Below are 15,321 nucleotides of genomic sequence, written 5' to 3' on the forward strand. Positions count from 1 at the left end.
ACAGAGCTTTTCTGGATGCTGTGACCACTGGCAGCAGTCTCAGTAGACATTCCTCAGATGGGTCATATTTCCACACGTCAAATTCATCCAGCTCCTCTTCTGAGTTCAGCATCATAAACACCAGAGCTGACCACTGAGCAGGAGAGAGTCTGGCTCCAAAGAGATGACGGTCACCTCCTCTGCTCAGGTATGTTTGGACTTCTTGTACTAGAGAATGATCCTTCAGTTCATTCAGGCAGTGGAACAGATTGATGGATTTCTCTGGAGAGGGATTCTCCCTGATCTTCTCTTTGATGTACTTGACTGTTTCCTCTTTGCTGTGAGAGCCGCTTCCTGTCTGTGTCAGTAGACCTTGTAAGAGAGTCTGATTGGACTCCAGTGAGAGACCCAGAAGGAAGTGGAGGAAAAGGTCCAGATGTTCGTTCTCACTCTGTAAGGCCTTGTCCACTGCATTCATAAGGAAGTCAGACATGGTTGATCTTTTGAAGTCATGTAGGACTGCAGTGCTCTGCTGTTCCAGCTCATTTCTGTTGTTGGAGATGAATGAGATAAATGCATATAAAGCAGCCAGAAACGCCTGAGCGCTCAGATGAACAAAGCTGAACACCTTCCCCAGGTGCAGCCAATACTCCTCTCTGAAGATTTGGGTACACACTCCTGAGTACACTGACACGTCTTTGACATCAATGCCACACTCTCTCAGGTCTTCCTCATAGAAGATCAGGTTACCCTTTTCCAGCTGTTGGAAAGCCAGTTTTCCCAGTGCCAGAATTGTATTTTTAGTCTGTTGAGGATCTGTGTCAATGTTTCCATGGTACTTTTTGTCCTTGTGTTTGATCTGAAAGATCAGGAACTGTGTGAACATCTGAGTCAGAGTCTTGGGGATCTCTTCACTCTCTGCTTCACCCAACATTCTCTCTAGAACCGTGGCTGTAATCCAACAGAAGACTGGAATGTGACACATGATGTAGAGGCTTCTTGATGACTTCATGTGTGTGATGATTCTATTGGCCAGGCTCTGATCAATGATCCTCTTCCTGAAGTATTCCTCTTTCTGAGGGTCATTGAACCCTCGTACCTCTGTTACCTGATCAACACATTCAAAAGGGATCTGATTGGCTGCTGCTGGTTGAGAGGTTATCCAGAGGAGAGCAGAGGGAAGCAGATTCCCCTTGATGAGGTTTGTCAGCAGCACATCCACTGAGGTCGACTCTGTTACATCCCACAAGTTCTCATTGTTCTGGAAATCTAGAGGAAGTCGACACTCATCCAGACCATCAAAGATGAAAATGACTTTGTAAACATCACAGTCTATTAATTGTAGTTGTTTTGTTTCTGGGAAAAAGTCATGAAGCAGATTCATCAGACTGAACCTTTTCTCCATCATCAAATTCAGCTCCCTAAAAGGAAGTGGAAATACGAAGATGACATCCTGATTTGCTCTTCCTTCAGCCCAGTCCAGAATGAACTTCTGCACAGAGACAGTTTTCCCAATTCCAGCCACTCCTATAGTCAACACACTTCTGATGGATTTGTCTTTAAAGAGGTCGTTGCATTTGATGGGTGTCTCCTGTGTTGCTGGTTTTCTGGATGCTGTCTTAATCTGTCTCACCTCATGTTCATTACTGACCTCTCCACTCCCTCCCTCTGTGATGTAGAGCTCTGTGTAGATTTCATTCAGAAGGGTTGAGCTTCCATGCTGAGAGATTCCTTCATTAATTCCTTTATATTTTTCCATCTGTTTGTTTTTGAGATTTTGCTGATATTCAGAGACCAGCTCTAATAAACAGAAGAACATGATGACAAATATTTTACTTTATGTTGTCAAACGCAATAGTCTTTTTAAAAAAGTAAGTAAAACAATTTGCCCAAACACAAAGGACAAGATTTAGTTAAAGTGATACTGCCATCATAAAGCCATGACAGAGCTCTTACTGGTATGTAGCATGTTAGCGAGGTCTGTCTGGTTCATGTTCCCCAGGACGTGCAGTGTGATCTTCAGCGCTCGCTCTATGACACTGCTCTGATCCTCCTCATCCTCCACCTCTCTCTCAGAGCATGCTGGGTAATCTGGACTCAGCAGCTTCTTAAACTTCTTCAGCTCCTTCTTCACCAGAGAAATGACTTTGTGCTCCAGCTCCTGGTTAGGAATAAACAGCAACAGACAATCAGAAAAACACCACCATGTTACAGAGAGAATGGAAAAAGTAATCTTATTACTTCTGTTACATCCTAAAACCCAAATATACTAGAAATCACCCCCACACTTACATACCTTGAATATGGACTCCAATTGTTTTCTGTAGGTGAGTTCTGCTTTTTCTCTTTGTACACTGTGGACAAACACAACAGACTTTTATGGAGGAATATGTAGCACATTCATACCTGCACAACACATGATTGTACAGACAAGTAGATATTATACAAGATTATATATTATCAACACTTGTGTTTCTGCATTTCATAACAGATCTGTGATGCTGCCTGGTGTGCGGCAGCAGAAAGGATCAGGATGCAGGTGTGAGTGTAGAAACTCAAAAAGACATTTAATAGAAAGTGAAAGTAAAGCAAATGTGCTAAACACACTGAACCACAAGAAGACAACAATCCACAAAGAAGAATACGAAGAACACAGGAACAGGAGCAGTATATACATGGAGGAATCAGGCAAGAGAATGACACAGAGACTAAGGACAAGTGGCAGGAATGGTGGGTGGAGTTAGGCTGGGGAGTGGCAGGAATGGTGGGAGGAGTTAGTCTGGGGAGTGGCAGGAATGGTGGGAGGAGTTAGGCTGGGGAGTGGCAGGAATGGTGGGTGGAGTTAGGCTGGGGAGTGGCAGGAATGGTGGGAGGAGCAGGGAGAAGGACAACACACAGATACAACAATAAACAAAGGACGACATGGGAAAGTAATAAAGACAAACGGCTCCGTTACAAGATTAATTGTAACTACATTTACCACAACAGCATTCATCAAAGTGCTGTGCAAAGTTAGGGAAAAAAATCTTACAAAAGAACCTGTGAAATGTAAAACAAAAGGAAAAGTGCCATAGAAAATAAACAAACATGGCAAGAGAAATCAAAATGCCAGAGTAAAGAGACGCATTTGAAGTCTGGACAAGAGGGAACAGAATTGATATTCAGAGGAAAACTGTTCCACAGCCTGAGTGTTGCAGCTGAAAAGACACAGTTACACTTCAGCTTTAGTCAAGATGTTGGAACATCCAACAGCAGCTTTTGAGACCTAGAAGAGCACACTGATGATCGATGATGGTTCATGTAATATTTTAAAAACAAACAAAAGTGAGCATTTGAGCAGCTGCAGTACAATCTGCACACGTGTGAGTTCCTGTTTATGCCCAGGCACAGGAAGTTACAGTCTATGTGAGGAGAAAAAAAAAAAAAAAGAAAAAGCTTCCAAGGTGCCAGTGAGTTCATCTTTATAAAATAAAAGCATGGATGACTTGTTCCTGAGCTTAAACAGATAATGTGATTTTGGGAAATTTCTCTGAACTGGTAAACATTATTCCTAATAACAGAATGGATTTGCTGATCAAATTGGAGATCTGGATCAAAGATAACACCAAGATTTTTGTATTTCTAGGAATAATACTAGGAATAAGAAGATTAAATCAACTACTACAGTGCAGCAGTGTTAACCCCTCACTATCCATGTTTACATGTGCACCCATGATCTTATATTAGTTTACAACTGTCTTACTTAGATATGATCATGTTAATATTACAGTCTGAATGTTATAGTGTGACATAGTGTCTTAGTTGACCTAAGATTAGCCTGATAAAAACATGTGGTCCAGGATAATATTAGCCAGACTATGTGCACATGTAAACACACACTGATCCACTGACTCTAAACATTTTTGCTGCATTTCTGGCAAAGCCTGATAAACTGTAATCAAGAGTTTCTTTGTGTCCAGTCATTAAAAGAGGAGCTCAGTAATGTTCAGTAATAGCATTACTACTGTAGCTAAATCCAGCTCATCTACCTACAGCTTGATCCTGCCCCCACTCCTCTTCTTAAGTGTTCTTCTGCTATTTCTCCCATGTCTCCTCATTAATGCTTCCCTTACTTCAGATTCTGTTCCTACAGCGCTCAAAACCTCAGCTTTAACTGCCATTCTTTATAAAACAGGACTAAATGCTGCACTACTTGATAATTACTGGCCCATTTCCAGTCGCCCCTGTCTAATCAGGGTTCCAGCCTCTCAACTACAATCTTTCTTAAATATTCAGGATCTATTTGAACCTTTCCAATCTGATTTAAGTATTATGTACAACACTGAGAGAGCCCTGTTACATGTTTTCAATGATCTCCTTCTCTCTACTGACTCTGGTGCCCTGTGTGTTCTCCTCCTTCTAGATCTTCTAGATAGAAGTGCTGTGTTTGACACAATTAAACCATAACATACTTATCGGCTGCCTCTCACATTGGGATTACTAATACAGTTCTTGAATGGTTTAGCTTCTATATCTCTAATAGATCACATTTTGTCACACTTGGTAAACACAAATCACACACTGTTACCGTTACTCAAGATGTTCTCTAGGGATCGGTCCCTGGTCCTCTGCTATTTAATCTATGTTAGCCCTTGGTCAGATTATCCACAGGCATAGTCTTTGTTTCCACTGTTATGCCGATGACACTCAGATTTATATTAGAACCAAAACTAACACCACCTTATCACCTCCTGATTTACTCTCTTGTATCAAAGATCTCAAACAGTGGATGAACATAAACTTACCAAAATTAAATCTTACAAAATAAAACTTTACTTATTGGTTCTAAATCCACAATGGCCAAATGATCTATTTTAAACTCAGTGTGGATAGGTCTTGGTCAAACCCTCAACTGCAGTTTGGAACGTTGGTGTACTCCTCATTCTCCTTTGAACCCCACATCATGTCACTGGTTATAAATGTCTTTTTTTTCACATTCACAGTATCACTAGATTAGGCCCAAGCTCTCCAGACAAGGACCTGAAACGCTGGTTCATACTTTCATCACATCCCATCTTGATTACTGCAATTCTCTCTTCATTGACATCCCAGAATTCTCTTACATGTTAAAAAATGTCAGCCCACAACACCCTGATTCTACATCAGTTACACTGGCTCCCTGTCCCTCAACGCATTCAGTATAAACTCCTCTTGCTTACATTCAAAGCTCTGCATGGTCTTGCACCTCCCTACTTAGCTGAACTTCTACATCCATACTGCCCCACCCGTACACTTAAGTCTTCTGATGTAGGTTGTCTCTCCATCCCCAAGATCAGACTGGTCTATGTAGTGGCAGCTCTTTTGGTGTCAAGGCCCCAAAACTATAGAACACATTGCCACAATTTCTCCATCTCTGGTCTTCACTTTCTACTTTAAAATATCAACTTAATACATATCTCTTATCTCAACATTTTAATCACCTTTATTCTGTTAATAGTTGATAAATGAATGAGCTAAATGTGTTAATTAATGTGTCTTTCCATGTGTATTGCTATTTTAAAGCAACCTTGAATTTAAGAAATGCACTATATAAATTAAACGTATTATTATTTTATTATTACAATACATACTGAATACAGTATACAGTCAGCTTCAGAATACCTGGCAGTGTTTTTAAACAAAGAAGGTAAACTTTGGGGAAATATTGGTAAATGTACAGATGTGTTTTGTACTCTTGGTAAACGTACACCTGTGCTATGAAACTGAATTGGACTGTGCCGTAAAAGAGGCTGAAAATTAATATTTTAATAAACTATAACTATTTTTACACATCTGTAACTGCACTGTTCCAGCACACACCTCTCCTCATAGACACCTCCCTATGTTTGTGACATTGTGTGTGTGTGTGTGTGTGTGTGTGTGTGTGTGTGTGTGTGTGTGTGTGTGTGTGTGTGTGTGTGTGTGTGTGTGTGTCTCCCATGTATCACACTTACAGGTTTATTCTTTACAACAACTTGAGGATTTGACTGTTTCTCTCTAAAGAGGACACCCAGGTAGCTCCTCCAGTCCCTCATTACTTTGAGACTGGGTGACTGTAACTCACTCCTGGCTGCTTCCTCCATGTGTGTCTCTAGGCCCTTACAGCTGATCCAGAATGCAGCAACACAGCTGGTCTTAAACTTTCTGAAATTTATACTTATGTTTCATCCGTATTGTGTATTGTGTCTCAGTCTCAGCAGAGACGAATGTTTCTGGCAGTATCTGAGATCAGGATTATTTAAGATTGTTAGCTACTCGTACGATCCAAGGGTTTTCTGAATGGACTACAAAAGCACTTTAAAGAGATCTGTGTGGTTAAGGGCATCTACTAAATGCAATAAATATACATTTGTTCATATATACCAAGTAAATAACTATGCACTGCAAGTATGTTTATGAAGCATGTAAGATTTACAGTCTCACTGTTACAGAAGTGACATAAATAAAGCACTTTTGTAAGTCGCTCTGGATAAGATTGTCTGCTAAATGTTATAAATGTAAATGTAAACATCCTCATGTGAGCACAGAGAGGTTAGTGTCAAGATCACTACCAGGCTAAAGCCCTGGCTAAACTTGAAAAGAGGGCAGTAAAGGTGTGTTTTTATAATAATTGCACACCGGGTCACAGACCAACTCAAAATCAGTCACACAAATAAACAGCGCAGAATTTCATAAATTATTATCTACATTTACATGCGCACCGTTGGTACAATACTAGTCTGACACTGTTACTTTAACTCACACACGATCGTATAAAATCACTGTCTTAGCCAGTTCAAAACACGTAGCCGAGTTGGACGTGTAAACACGTTCTGTCAGATCTACTGGTTCACAGTCCGAACTGCAGCCAAGATCTCCGATTAACGAGTCACGACCAAGACATTCACGCGCTTTAATCAATCACGACCAAAACATTCAGGCGCTTTAATCAATCACGATCAAGACATTCACGCGCTTTAATCAATCACGACCAAGACATTCACGCGCTTTAATCAATCACGATCAAGACATTCACGCGCTTTAATCAATCACGATCAAGACATTCACGCGCTTTAATCAATCACGACCAAGACATTCACGCGCTTTAATCAATCACGATCAAGACATTCACGCGCTTTAATCAATCACGAAAAAGACATTCACGCGCTTTAATCAATCACGACCAAGACATTCACGCGCTTTAACGAAGCACGACCAAGACATTCACGCTTTAGCTCGGAATGCGCCTATAAGCGAGACATTACAGTATTTTCTCGCTTAATTTTCTCAAAAGAGAAACAGAGTCATTCATGTTTTTGAAGAGCTTTGGTGTAGACAGGCACCTTTACTAACTTTATAAGTACAAAATACAGTTTACTAAAATGAGCAAATAATGCATAAAGTTTAAACCGTAATCTTACAGCACTAAAACAAACTCAAAAACGTGGGTGTAGTGAACAGTATCAGTCCAAAGTGGAAAAGAAGACAGGCAGGAAAAATGTGTTCTGTAAGTGCATAGTGGGTCACAGACTAACTCAATCACTGTCATACAAAGAAACTGTCGAAATATCACTTAATAATATTACTAATAAATATTATAAATATTACTTCTTTGGTTACACTGACATGCACACTATTGGTACAATACTAACCTCACACTGTCAGTCTAATTACGACATGATCGTGTAAACAGCACGGTCTTAGCCTGATAAAACAACTAGTCTACATCTAGTTGGACACCTAAACACTTACTGTTAGATCTACTGGCTCACAGTCCGAGACGTTTGTGACACTTCCTGCAGTACGACGCCTGTTCTATTTGCGCAGTTTGTTTCTGCGTAGAGGACGACATAGAAATATATGAAGTATACAGTGCGTTTATTAGTACTTTTTATACAGTTCATGTAAACATCTTGATTCGGAACAATTTCTTAGATGAGCCTAGAACGACTTTAGTTTGGTTATTCTGAATCAGACGACCTCCGTTCTGTTGCTGTATTCGTGTAGTGCAACAAAATGTCGCCGAAAAGCTTTACGTTTTCAGACAGTAACATATATTCTGTTAATATTAAACTTAAGAGGTTTTTCTTTGAGTAGTACAGGTTCATATAATTCTTGATTGACAGCTCAGATTCAGATACTCACCGGCTTTCTTTTCTAAAGATATTTACATTCCACTTCAAAAAATGGAGCACAAAAATTGAGTTTCACTTTCGCGTTAAACCGGGGCTGGACAGCCGTGACCAGTCACAACACTTTATCCAACCTCCTGCGGGGGAGAGAAATCAGAGCTACAGTATAGAACTGTATTTAAATAACACAGAATAGCGTAGAACAGTGACAGTAAATTACCAGTGGATTTTGGCTGCAGGAGAATTTTGTTTGTCATGCAGCTTCTACAGTACAGCTGTTCTGAGCAGACGTTTACTTAGATTTTCACACACACACACACACACACACACACACACACACACACACACACACAGGTTATTAGTATATGTGTGATGCCTATTCTGTGTGTGGTTTAACAGTAAAATGGTGCCTTAACAGTGCACTATTCGGTGAAGTGCACACACAGATGGTGCCGGTGAGGTTGGCTGCCGTCACGACTGCTCTGTCCACACCTGGCACTTTTTTCGCTCTTTTCGCTCTTCCCGCTACCCCTGATTTCTCAGCAGCCCTTCTCTCTACACCACGACGCGTATCTCATACAGCAGAGACGCTCTTATTTATCTTAATCTATATAGCACTCGCCTCAAGCCGTCTCTAACCCCAGACCCAAGATGGCCGACGGAGATCCTGAAGGAAAACAAAGGACGCGATGCAAGGAAAAGGCCTCGAGGGAAGCGAGCCGGCATCAGGAACAGGCTGAGGGCTCGGGCACACCGAGCTCCCTTACCCAGCATCCTGCAGGCCAATGTCCAGTCTCTGGATAACAAGCTCGACGACCTCTGGGCCAGGATAAAGTTCCAAAGGGACATTCGGGACTGCAACCTCTTCTGCTTCACCGAGCCGTGGCTGAACCCAGCCATCCAGCCGGCCGAGTTCTTCTCGGTTCACCGTATGGACAGGACGGCAGATTAGGGGAAGTCGAGAGGCGGTGGAGTGTGTGTGATGGTAAACAACAGCTGGTGCAACAATGCCAATGTTGTTATTCTCGCCCGCTCCTGTTCACCCAACCTGGAGCTGCTCGCCCTCAAGTTTCGTCATTTATACGTTCCTCGGGAGTTCACTTCGGTCATCAACAACGTGTACATCCCACCTCAGGCCAACATGGACACTGCACTGTGTGAACTTCATGAGGCTCTGACACAGTTTTAGGCACAACACCAGGATGCTGCACTTATTGTGGTTGGGGATTTCAACAGCGCTAACCTCAAGCGTGCAGTGCCCAACCTTTACCAGCACGTAACCTTCCCCACCAGGGGAAATAGGACACTAGACCACTGCTACACCCCATACAAGGACAGTTACAAGACACTAGCGCATCCACCGTTTGGTAAGTCGGACCACGCCGCCATCTTCCTCCTACCAAAATATAAACAACGGCTGAAACGGGAAGCTCCGGTTCAGAGGGCGGTCGCGCGCTGGACAGACCAATCGGCAGCTGCTCTGTAGGACGCTCTGGATGACGCAGACTGGGACATGTTCCGGCGCAGCACTGATGATGTCAGCGAGTTTACGGAGGCAGTAGTGGGGTTTATTGGGAAACTGGTGGACGACACGATTCCAAGAACCACCGTCAAGAAGTTTCCCCAACCAGAAGCCAGAAGGACAAAACCATTCGCGAGGCTCTCTCGCACTGCTGCCTACAACGCAGGGATCATCAGCGGGAACATGGACGAGTACAAGTCTGCGGCATACGGAGTGCGCAGGGCGGTGAGGGAGGCGAAGCGGCGCTACGGGAAGAAACTAGAGACACAGTTCCAGCAGAGCGGCTCTAGATCCCTGTGGCAGGGACTACGGACGATCACCGACTACAGGAGCCCACCCTCCAGACTGATGAGTGCGGACGAGTCTCTGGCGAACGAGCTGAACACATTCTTCGCTCGCTTCGAGGCTACATCTAGCAGTGCTAATGCTAACAGCGCTTACGCTAACAATGCTAATGGTGCTATCGGCACAGCCAACGGCACATGTGCAGAGACCACCATAGAACAGCACCCTCTCATCATCACGGAGAGTGACGTGAGGAGTGTTTAAAAGGGTGAATTCCAGGAAGGCAGTGCGACCAGATGCTATCTGCAGGAGAGTCCTCAAAGCCTGCGCAGACCAGCTAGCCCTGGTATTCACCGACATCTTCGATCTCTCCCTGACGCTCAGTATCGTCCCATCTGGGTTCAAGCGATCCACCATCGTCCCCGTCCCGAAGAAACCTCGACCCTCCGGCCTCAATTACTACTGCCCTGTTGCCCTCACATCAGTTGTGATGAAGTGCTTTGAAAAGCTAGTCAGAGACTTCATCACATCTTCACTGCCAGTCTCCATGGACCCATTGCAGTTTGCATACTGCCACAACCGCTCCACTGATGATGCAAGTGCACATCTGCTCCACACCACACTGACCCACCTGGACAAAGGGAGGGGTAATTATGTTAAAATGTTGTTTGTCGACTACAGTTCAGCATTTAACACTATCATCCCCTCCCTACTCACTACTAAGTTGGAGGATCTAGGACTGCATACATCCCTGTGCGACTGGATCTCCAACTTCCTAACAGACAGACCACAATCAGTACAGGTGGGTAACTGTATCTCATCCACCCTCACGCTCAGCACTGGAGCTCCTCAGGGTTGTGTCCTAAGCCCCCTGCTCTACTCACTGTACACCTTGAACTGCACAGCCACTTCCAGCTCCATTGTCATTGTCAAGTTTGCTGATGATACCGTCATCATGGGCCTGATCTCGGACAATGATGAGAGGGCCTACCTGGAGGAGATTAAACACCTGGAAAACTGGTGCCAGGAAAATAATCTCCTCCTAAACGTCAGCAAGACAAAGGAGCTGATCATGGATTGCAGCAAGAAGCAGGAGTGGCACTACCAACCTGTGAGGATCAATGGAACCACGGTGGAGAGAGTAGATAGTTTCAGGTACCTTGGAGTTAACATCTCACAGGACCTGTCCTGGTCCCGCCATACCAACTCCCTGGCAAAGAAGGCTTGTCAACGCCACCTCAGACACGTAAGAGACTTCAGCCTGCCCTCCAAGGTACTGCGGAAGCTATACATCTGCACTATCGAGAGCATCCTCACGGGGAACATCACAGTCTGGTTTGGGAACAGCACCAAGCAGGACAGACGAGCACTTCAAAGGGTGGTGGGTTCAGCAGAGCACATCACTCATACGGAACTTCCTGACCTGCAGACCATCTATTACAAGCGGTGCCAAACTAAGGCCAGGAGGGTTGTGAAGCACCCCACCCATCCCAACAATAGGCTCTTCTCTCTGTTGAGGTCAGGGAAGCGCTTTCGCTCCCTGAAGACCAATACAGAGAGACTGAAGAGGAGCTTCTTCCCACAGGCCATTTGGGCCCTGAATCAGGGAAACTGATAAACTGTGGGGACCACCACCACCATGTCACATGTAACTGTAAATATGTTCAGTTGCAAGATGGAACTGTACATTGTGTACATACATATATACATATCCATATATACATTGTACATTGTGTATATAAACATAATATACATATATTGTATATGTTATACTGTTATACTGTGTATGACTATGTATGTGACAAATAAACCGAACTTGAACTTGAATACCCTTGTCATACCCACGGACAAGTGTCTCCTGTTTCCCTGGCTTCCTGATCAGTTCTGTGTTTTCCAGCTTTCATCTGTTTCCATGGTTTTCTGTCTCCTCCCCTTTATCTCCAGCTGTCCCTAGTTTGTTCCTAATTGTGGTCCTATTTAAACCTTGTTTCTGCATGTCATGGTTGTTGGTTATTGTTTTTGCTATATCCTGCTTGAGCTCTCTTGTTCCAAGTAGTTTCTCCCCACGTTCCAGGTCTAGTTACCCTCTCAGAAATCAAGTATATCGTTACATATTTTCACTTAGGAATATACAACTGGATTCAAATGATTCCTTGAAGTAGTCATAACAAATTTGCAATTGCAAGTGCTTTTCAAAATGTTTCATTCTGTCACATTCAGTAATTGTATCAAATTTGCACTTTTCAAACTAGTCCTAGGATTTTCATTCAATCATATCAAATCATGTCTTGAAATAATCTTTAGAGTCTGAAACTAAATAATTATCAAAAAATGTTGTTGTTTTTTTACTGTATGTGACTGCAACACATTAATCAAATGGGTACCAGTATCACTTTTGGCCAAAATGGAAATATATATTTACACTACCATTCTAAAAAAAAGGGCAGGGTTAGCAGAATTAACTATTTTGCTTATAATTGTAAGCCTAGTGTTTTCATTCCTAAATAGGCAAAAGTCAGGAACAGCATGTCACATCAACACAGAAATTTACAGACACACATATAATGATAATCTGATGTTTCCTGCAATGTTTGAGCCACTTATGAAATAGGGAGGCTCTACAATGCACAATTAACTACTTTGCCTTTAAACACAGGCCTCGTGTTTAAATAAATAAATGGACAGAAGGGAGGAAAGGTAGGTCACATCAACAAAGAATTGTCAGGTGTTTTATTAACTGCTTCCCATCTTAGGTAAACGTGTAGATATGGGGGTCTGTGGGCATTGAGAGTTCTGGTAAACCGGGATGTTATGATGCTGTCACTTCACCTCTCTTTTGTCACTCAGGTTTGTTGACAGATAGTGGTGGACTGCTGATGTTCCAGGGTGCCCTCATGCCTGTGTTTCCTTCTGGCTCTTTCCTGTTAGCTGTGCTGCCGTAGCTAGATCTGCCAGTCCATCTTTGCACATTATAGTTCCCTAATTTACACACCCTCATACCTGTAGATGCCTAATAATCTAGTCTCTCTTTGTGCCGAGGTACACCTACCCCTGATGTCATGATGTTACTGAGCCTCAGCTCGTCTCAGCTGCCATAGCTACTCCCACCACCCCCAATTTCCCCTGCTGTAGCCCACCACACCTCCACCCCAGCTAATTGCTTCTCCTTTGCCCTTGATGGACGTTCTCTTGTGGGATGGGTTTCGGACACGTGCACACCATCAGGACAACACTAGGACCTCTAGAAAATCAGAGTAGACATTTATTGCTTTTTGTATTTTATTTTATTATTTATTTATTAATTTTTCTCTTAACATTGTTATTATTGTGGTGACCCCCCTTTGAGTCTTGGCTCCTCTCCAGGTTTCTTCCTCATGCTCTAGGGAGTTTTTCCTTGCCACTGCCACCCTTGTCTTGCTCATTGGGGGCTCGGACTCGGACATTTGTAAAGCTGCTTTGTGACAACATCTGTTGTAAAAAGCGCTATATAAATACATTTCGATTTTTAATTTGAAAAGGCAAATAGCGCTTGGACGCAGCAGAGCAGCGGTTAACACTCGGGAACGTGCAGTGAGCGTGTCCCTCGCGCACGGTGTAGCGACGTACAGCACACCTCATACCATATGCAAGTAGGTTGTTTTTTTGTTTTTTGTTTTTTTATTAGCCAATATTACCTGTTTTTAAATGTATTTAATTACAACACTTGCTCACTTTAATCAAGTAAACTATATCATGTACTTATAAATTTAGTAAAAGTGCGGATGACTGTTCTGTGTATCGCTAAAGTGCGGATAGCTTGACCGCGGTAATACAATATTCTAGCACAACTAAACTCGTCAGCCGTAGCTCCAGCACCCTTCTCTCCTTCTATAACACACTGCTTACAAAACACGCACCCATATCCGCTTGCTTAGCTTTAATCCTCTCCAGGTTCTCTACTTCTGTAATTGGGAGCGCATACATCGTCAGTGGCCATCTAATACGAGGAAACAAGCCAAATTAGAAACACCACAACTTCAGTTTACCTGATACACATGATTTCTCAATATTATATAATAGCCTTCACCACTTCTGTCTTCAGCCCTTCAGCTTACTCTTTATCGATATAATCATACTAAACTGTTCTTTGTACAGTTTATTCGTATAATTCTTCAATGAGTTCGGATTCGGATACTCACTGTTTCTCTCCTAAATAAATTCCACGTTTCACATAATGGAGCTGTTAAACGTAATGGAGCTGTTAATGGAGCTGGTTTTTTTTCCACTTTTTTTGCAATTGTTTAAACAGTTAAATGAGATGTGCTTAATTAATTGTATTTAATACTATGTTCGAACATAGCTCTGGTCATGTACTGGAATATTTGGCGGAAGTCGTACATCATCCGGGTAGCTTTCGTGTACTGGAAAATGTTTATTTTGATCGTATACGGCACACGACATACTGATTTGGAGCCCAATCGGTGTGCGAGTCGTAGCAATTGAGAACACAGCCAGTGGTGCACTGTGACGTTAACCCTGGTCTGAGAGTGCCAAAGACCAGTCTGGCGTCCAGCTTTGGCGACTGAGCCGCTTAAATGAAACTGATACACTAGAATGAGCGCTATTAGTCTATAAACAACCTCAATAAACACATCTATACACTAGAACGGGGGTATTTCACAAAGCAGGATTTCTCAGTTAGCCAAATAACTTAATCCCAAAGGTGACGACTGTCCTACATGAATGTTTCTCAGATCTTCTACTATAGGACAGGCTATGCTCTGGGCTTATCTGGTAAACCAAGAAATCCTACTTTGTGAAATACCTTCCAGGAGATCAGTAAGCACACACTACAGTAGGAGATATTAGTCTTAAAAACTCAAACACTGTACTGTAGAATAGGATATCTTCATCTATTAAAAAAAAAAAAAAACCTCAAACACCATACACAAGCACTAATACTATAAATTCAAAAACAACAATAAGATCATTTAACTTTCGAGAGATTTGTAAAGTGATGCAAGACAGAAAGGGTCCCAGATTTCCTCCTTCACACTTTCATCAAGTGAAAATAAATATAAACTTGAAATCAAGGATATATAAGGTTTAGAAACTATGTTCAAATGAAAAAAAATTAAAATCCATGCACTTACACACATGTGAAGGCTTGCATTGTTGTCATTTTGATAACACAGTGTGGGAATCGGTTATTTGCCTTCTAGTGAGAGCATTTAATGAGACAAAATTGTATTGTACCACTGCCATGGATCTGTGACCAATGGAGATTTATTTATTAATCTGTTCTTTAAAAAAACAAAGAGTGATGTTTCTAGTGTGCCTGCAAAGTAAATCAAGTTCAGGGTCTGGTAAAGGGGAAGAAGCAGCAGAAACCAGACAGAAACCAAACAGAAAAGAAATAACTGAACA

The 15,321-nt window shown here is 42.4% G+C and overlaps 1 protein-coding gene across 1 annotated transcript in view; it reads right to left on the minus strand.

Moving 5' to 3' along the window:
- Positions 1–8,148, minus strand: part of LOC113568886 (NACHT, LRR and PYD domains-containing protein 12-like) — a 12,919-nt gene extending 4,771 nt beyond the window's left edge. The window contains exons 1-4 of the mRNA XM_035521416.1: positions 8,122–8,148; positions 2,276–2,333; positions 1,936–2,140; positions 3–1,779 (exon numbers count right to left, since the gene is read on the minus strand). Coding sequence (XP_035377309.1) covers positions 3–1,779; positions 1,936–1,972 — 1,814 coding nt within the window. The 5' untranslated portion in view covers positions 1,973–2,140; positions 2,276–2,333; positions 8,122–8,148. The remainder of the gene's footprint in view (positions 1–2; positions 1,780–1,935; positions 2,141–2,275; positions 2,334–8,121) is intronic.
- Between the last annotated feature and the right edge of the window lie 7,173 nt (positions 8,149–15,321).

This window comes from Electrophorus electricus, chromosome 22, assembly GCF_013358815.1.
Source record: "Electrophorus electricus isolate fEleEle1 chromosome 22, fEleEle1.pri, whole genome shotgun sequence".
Lineage (NCBI taxonomy): Eukaryota > Metazoa > Chordata > Actinopteri > Gymnotiformes > Gymnotidae > Electrophorus > Electrophorus electricus.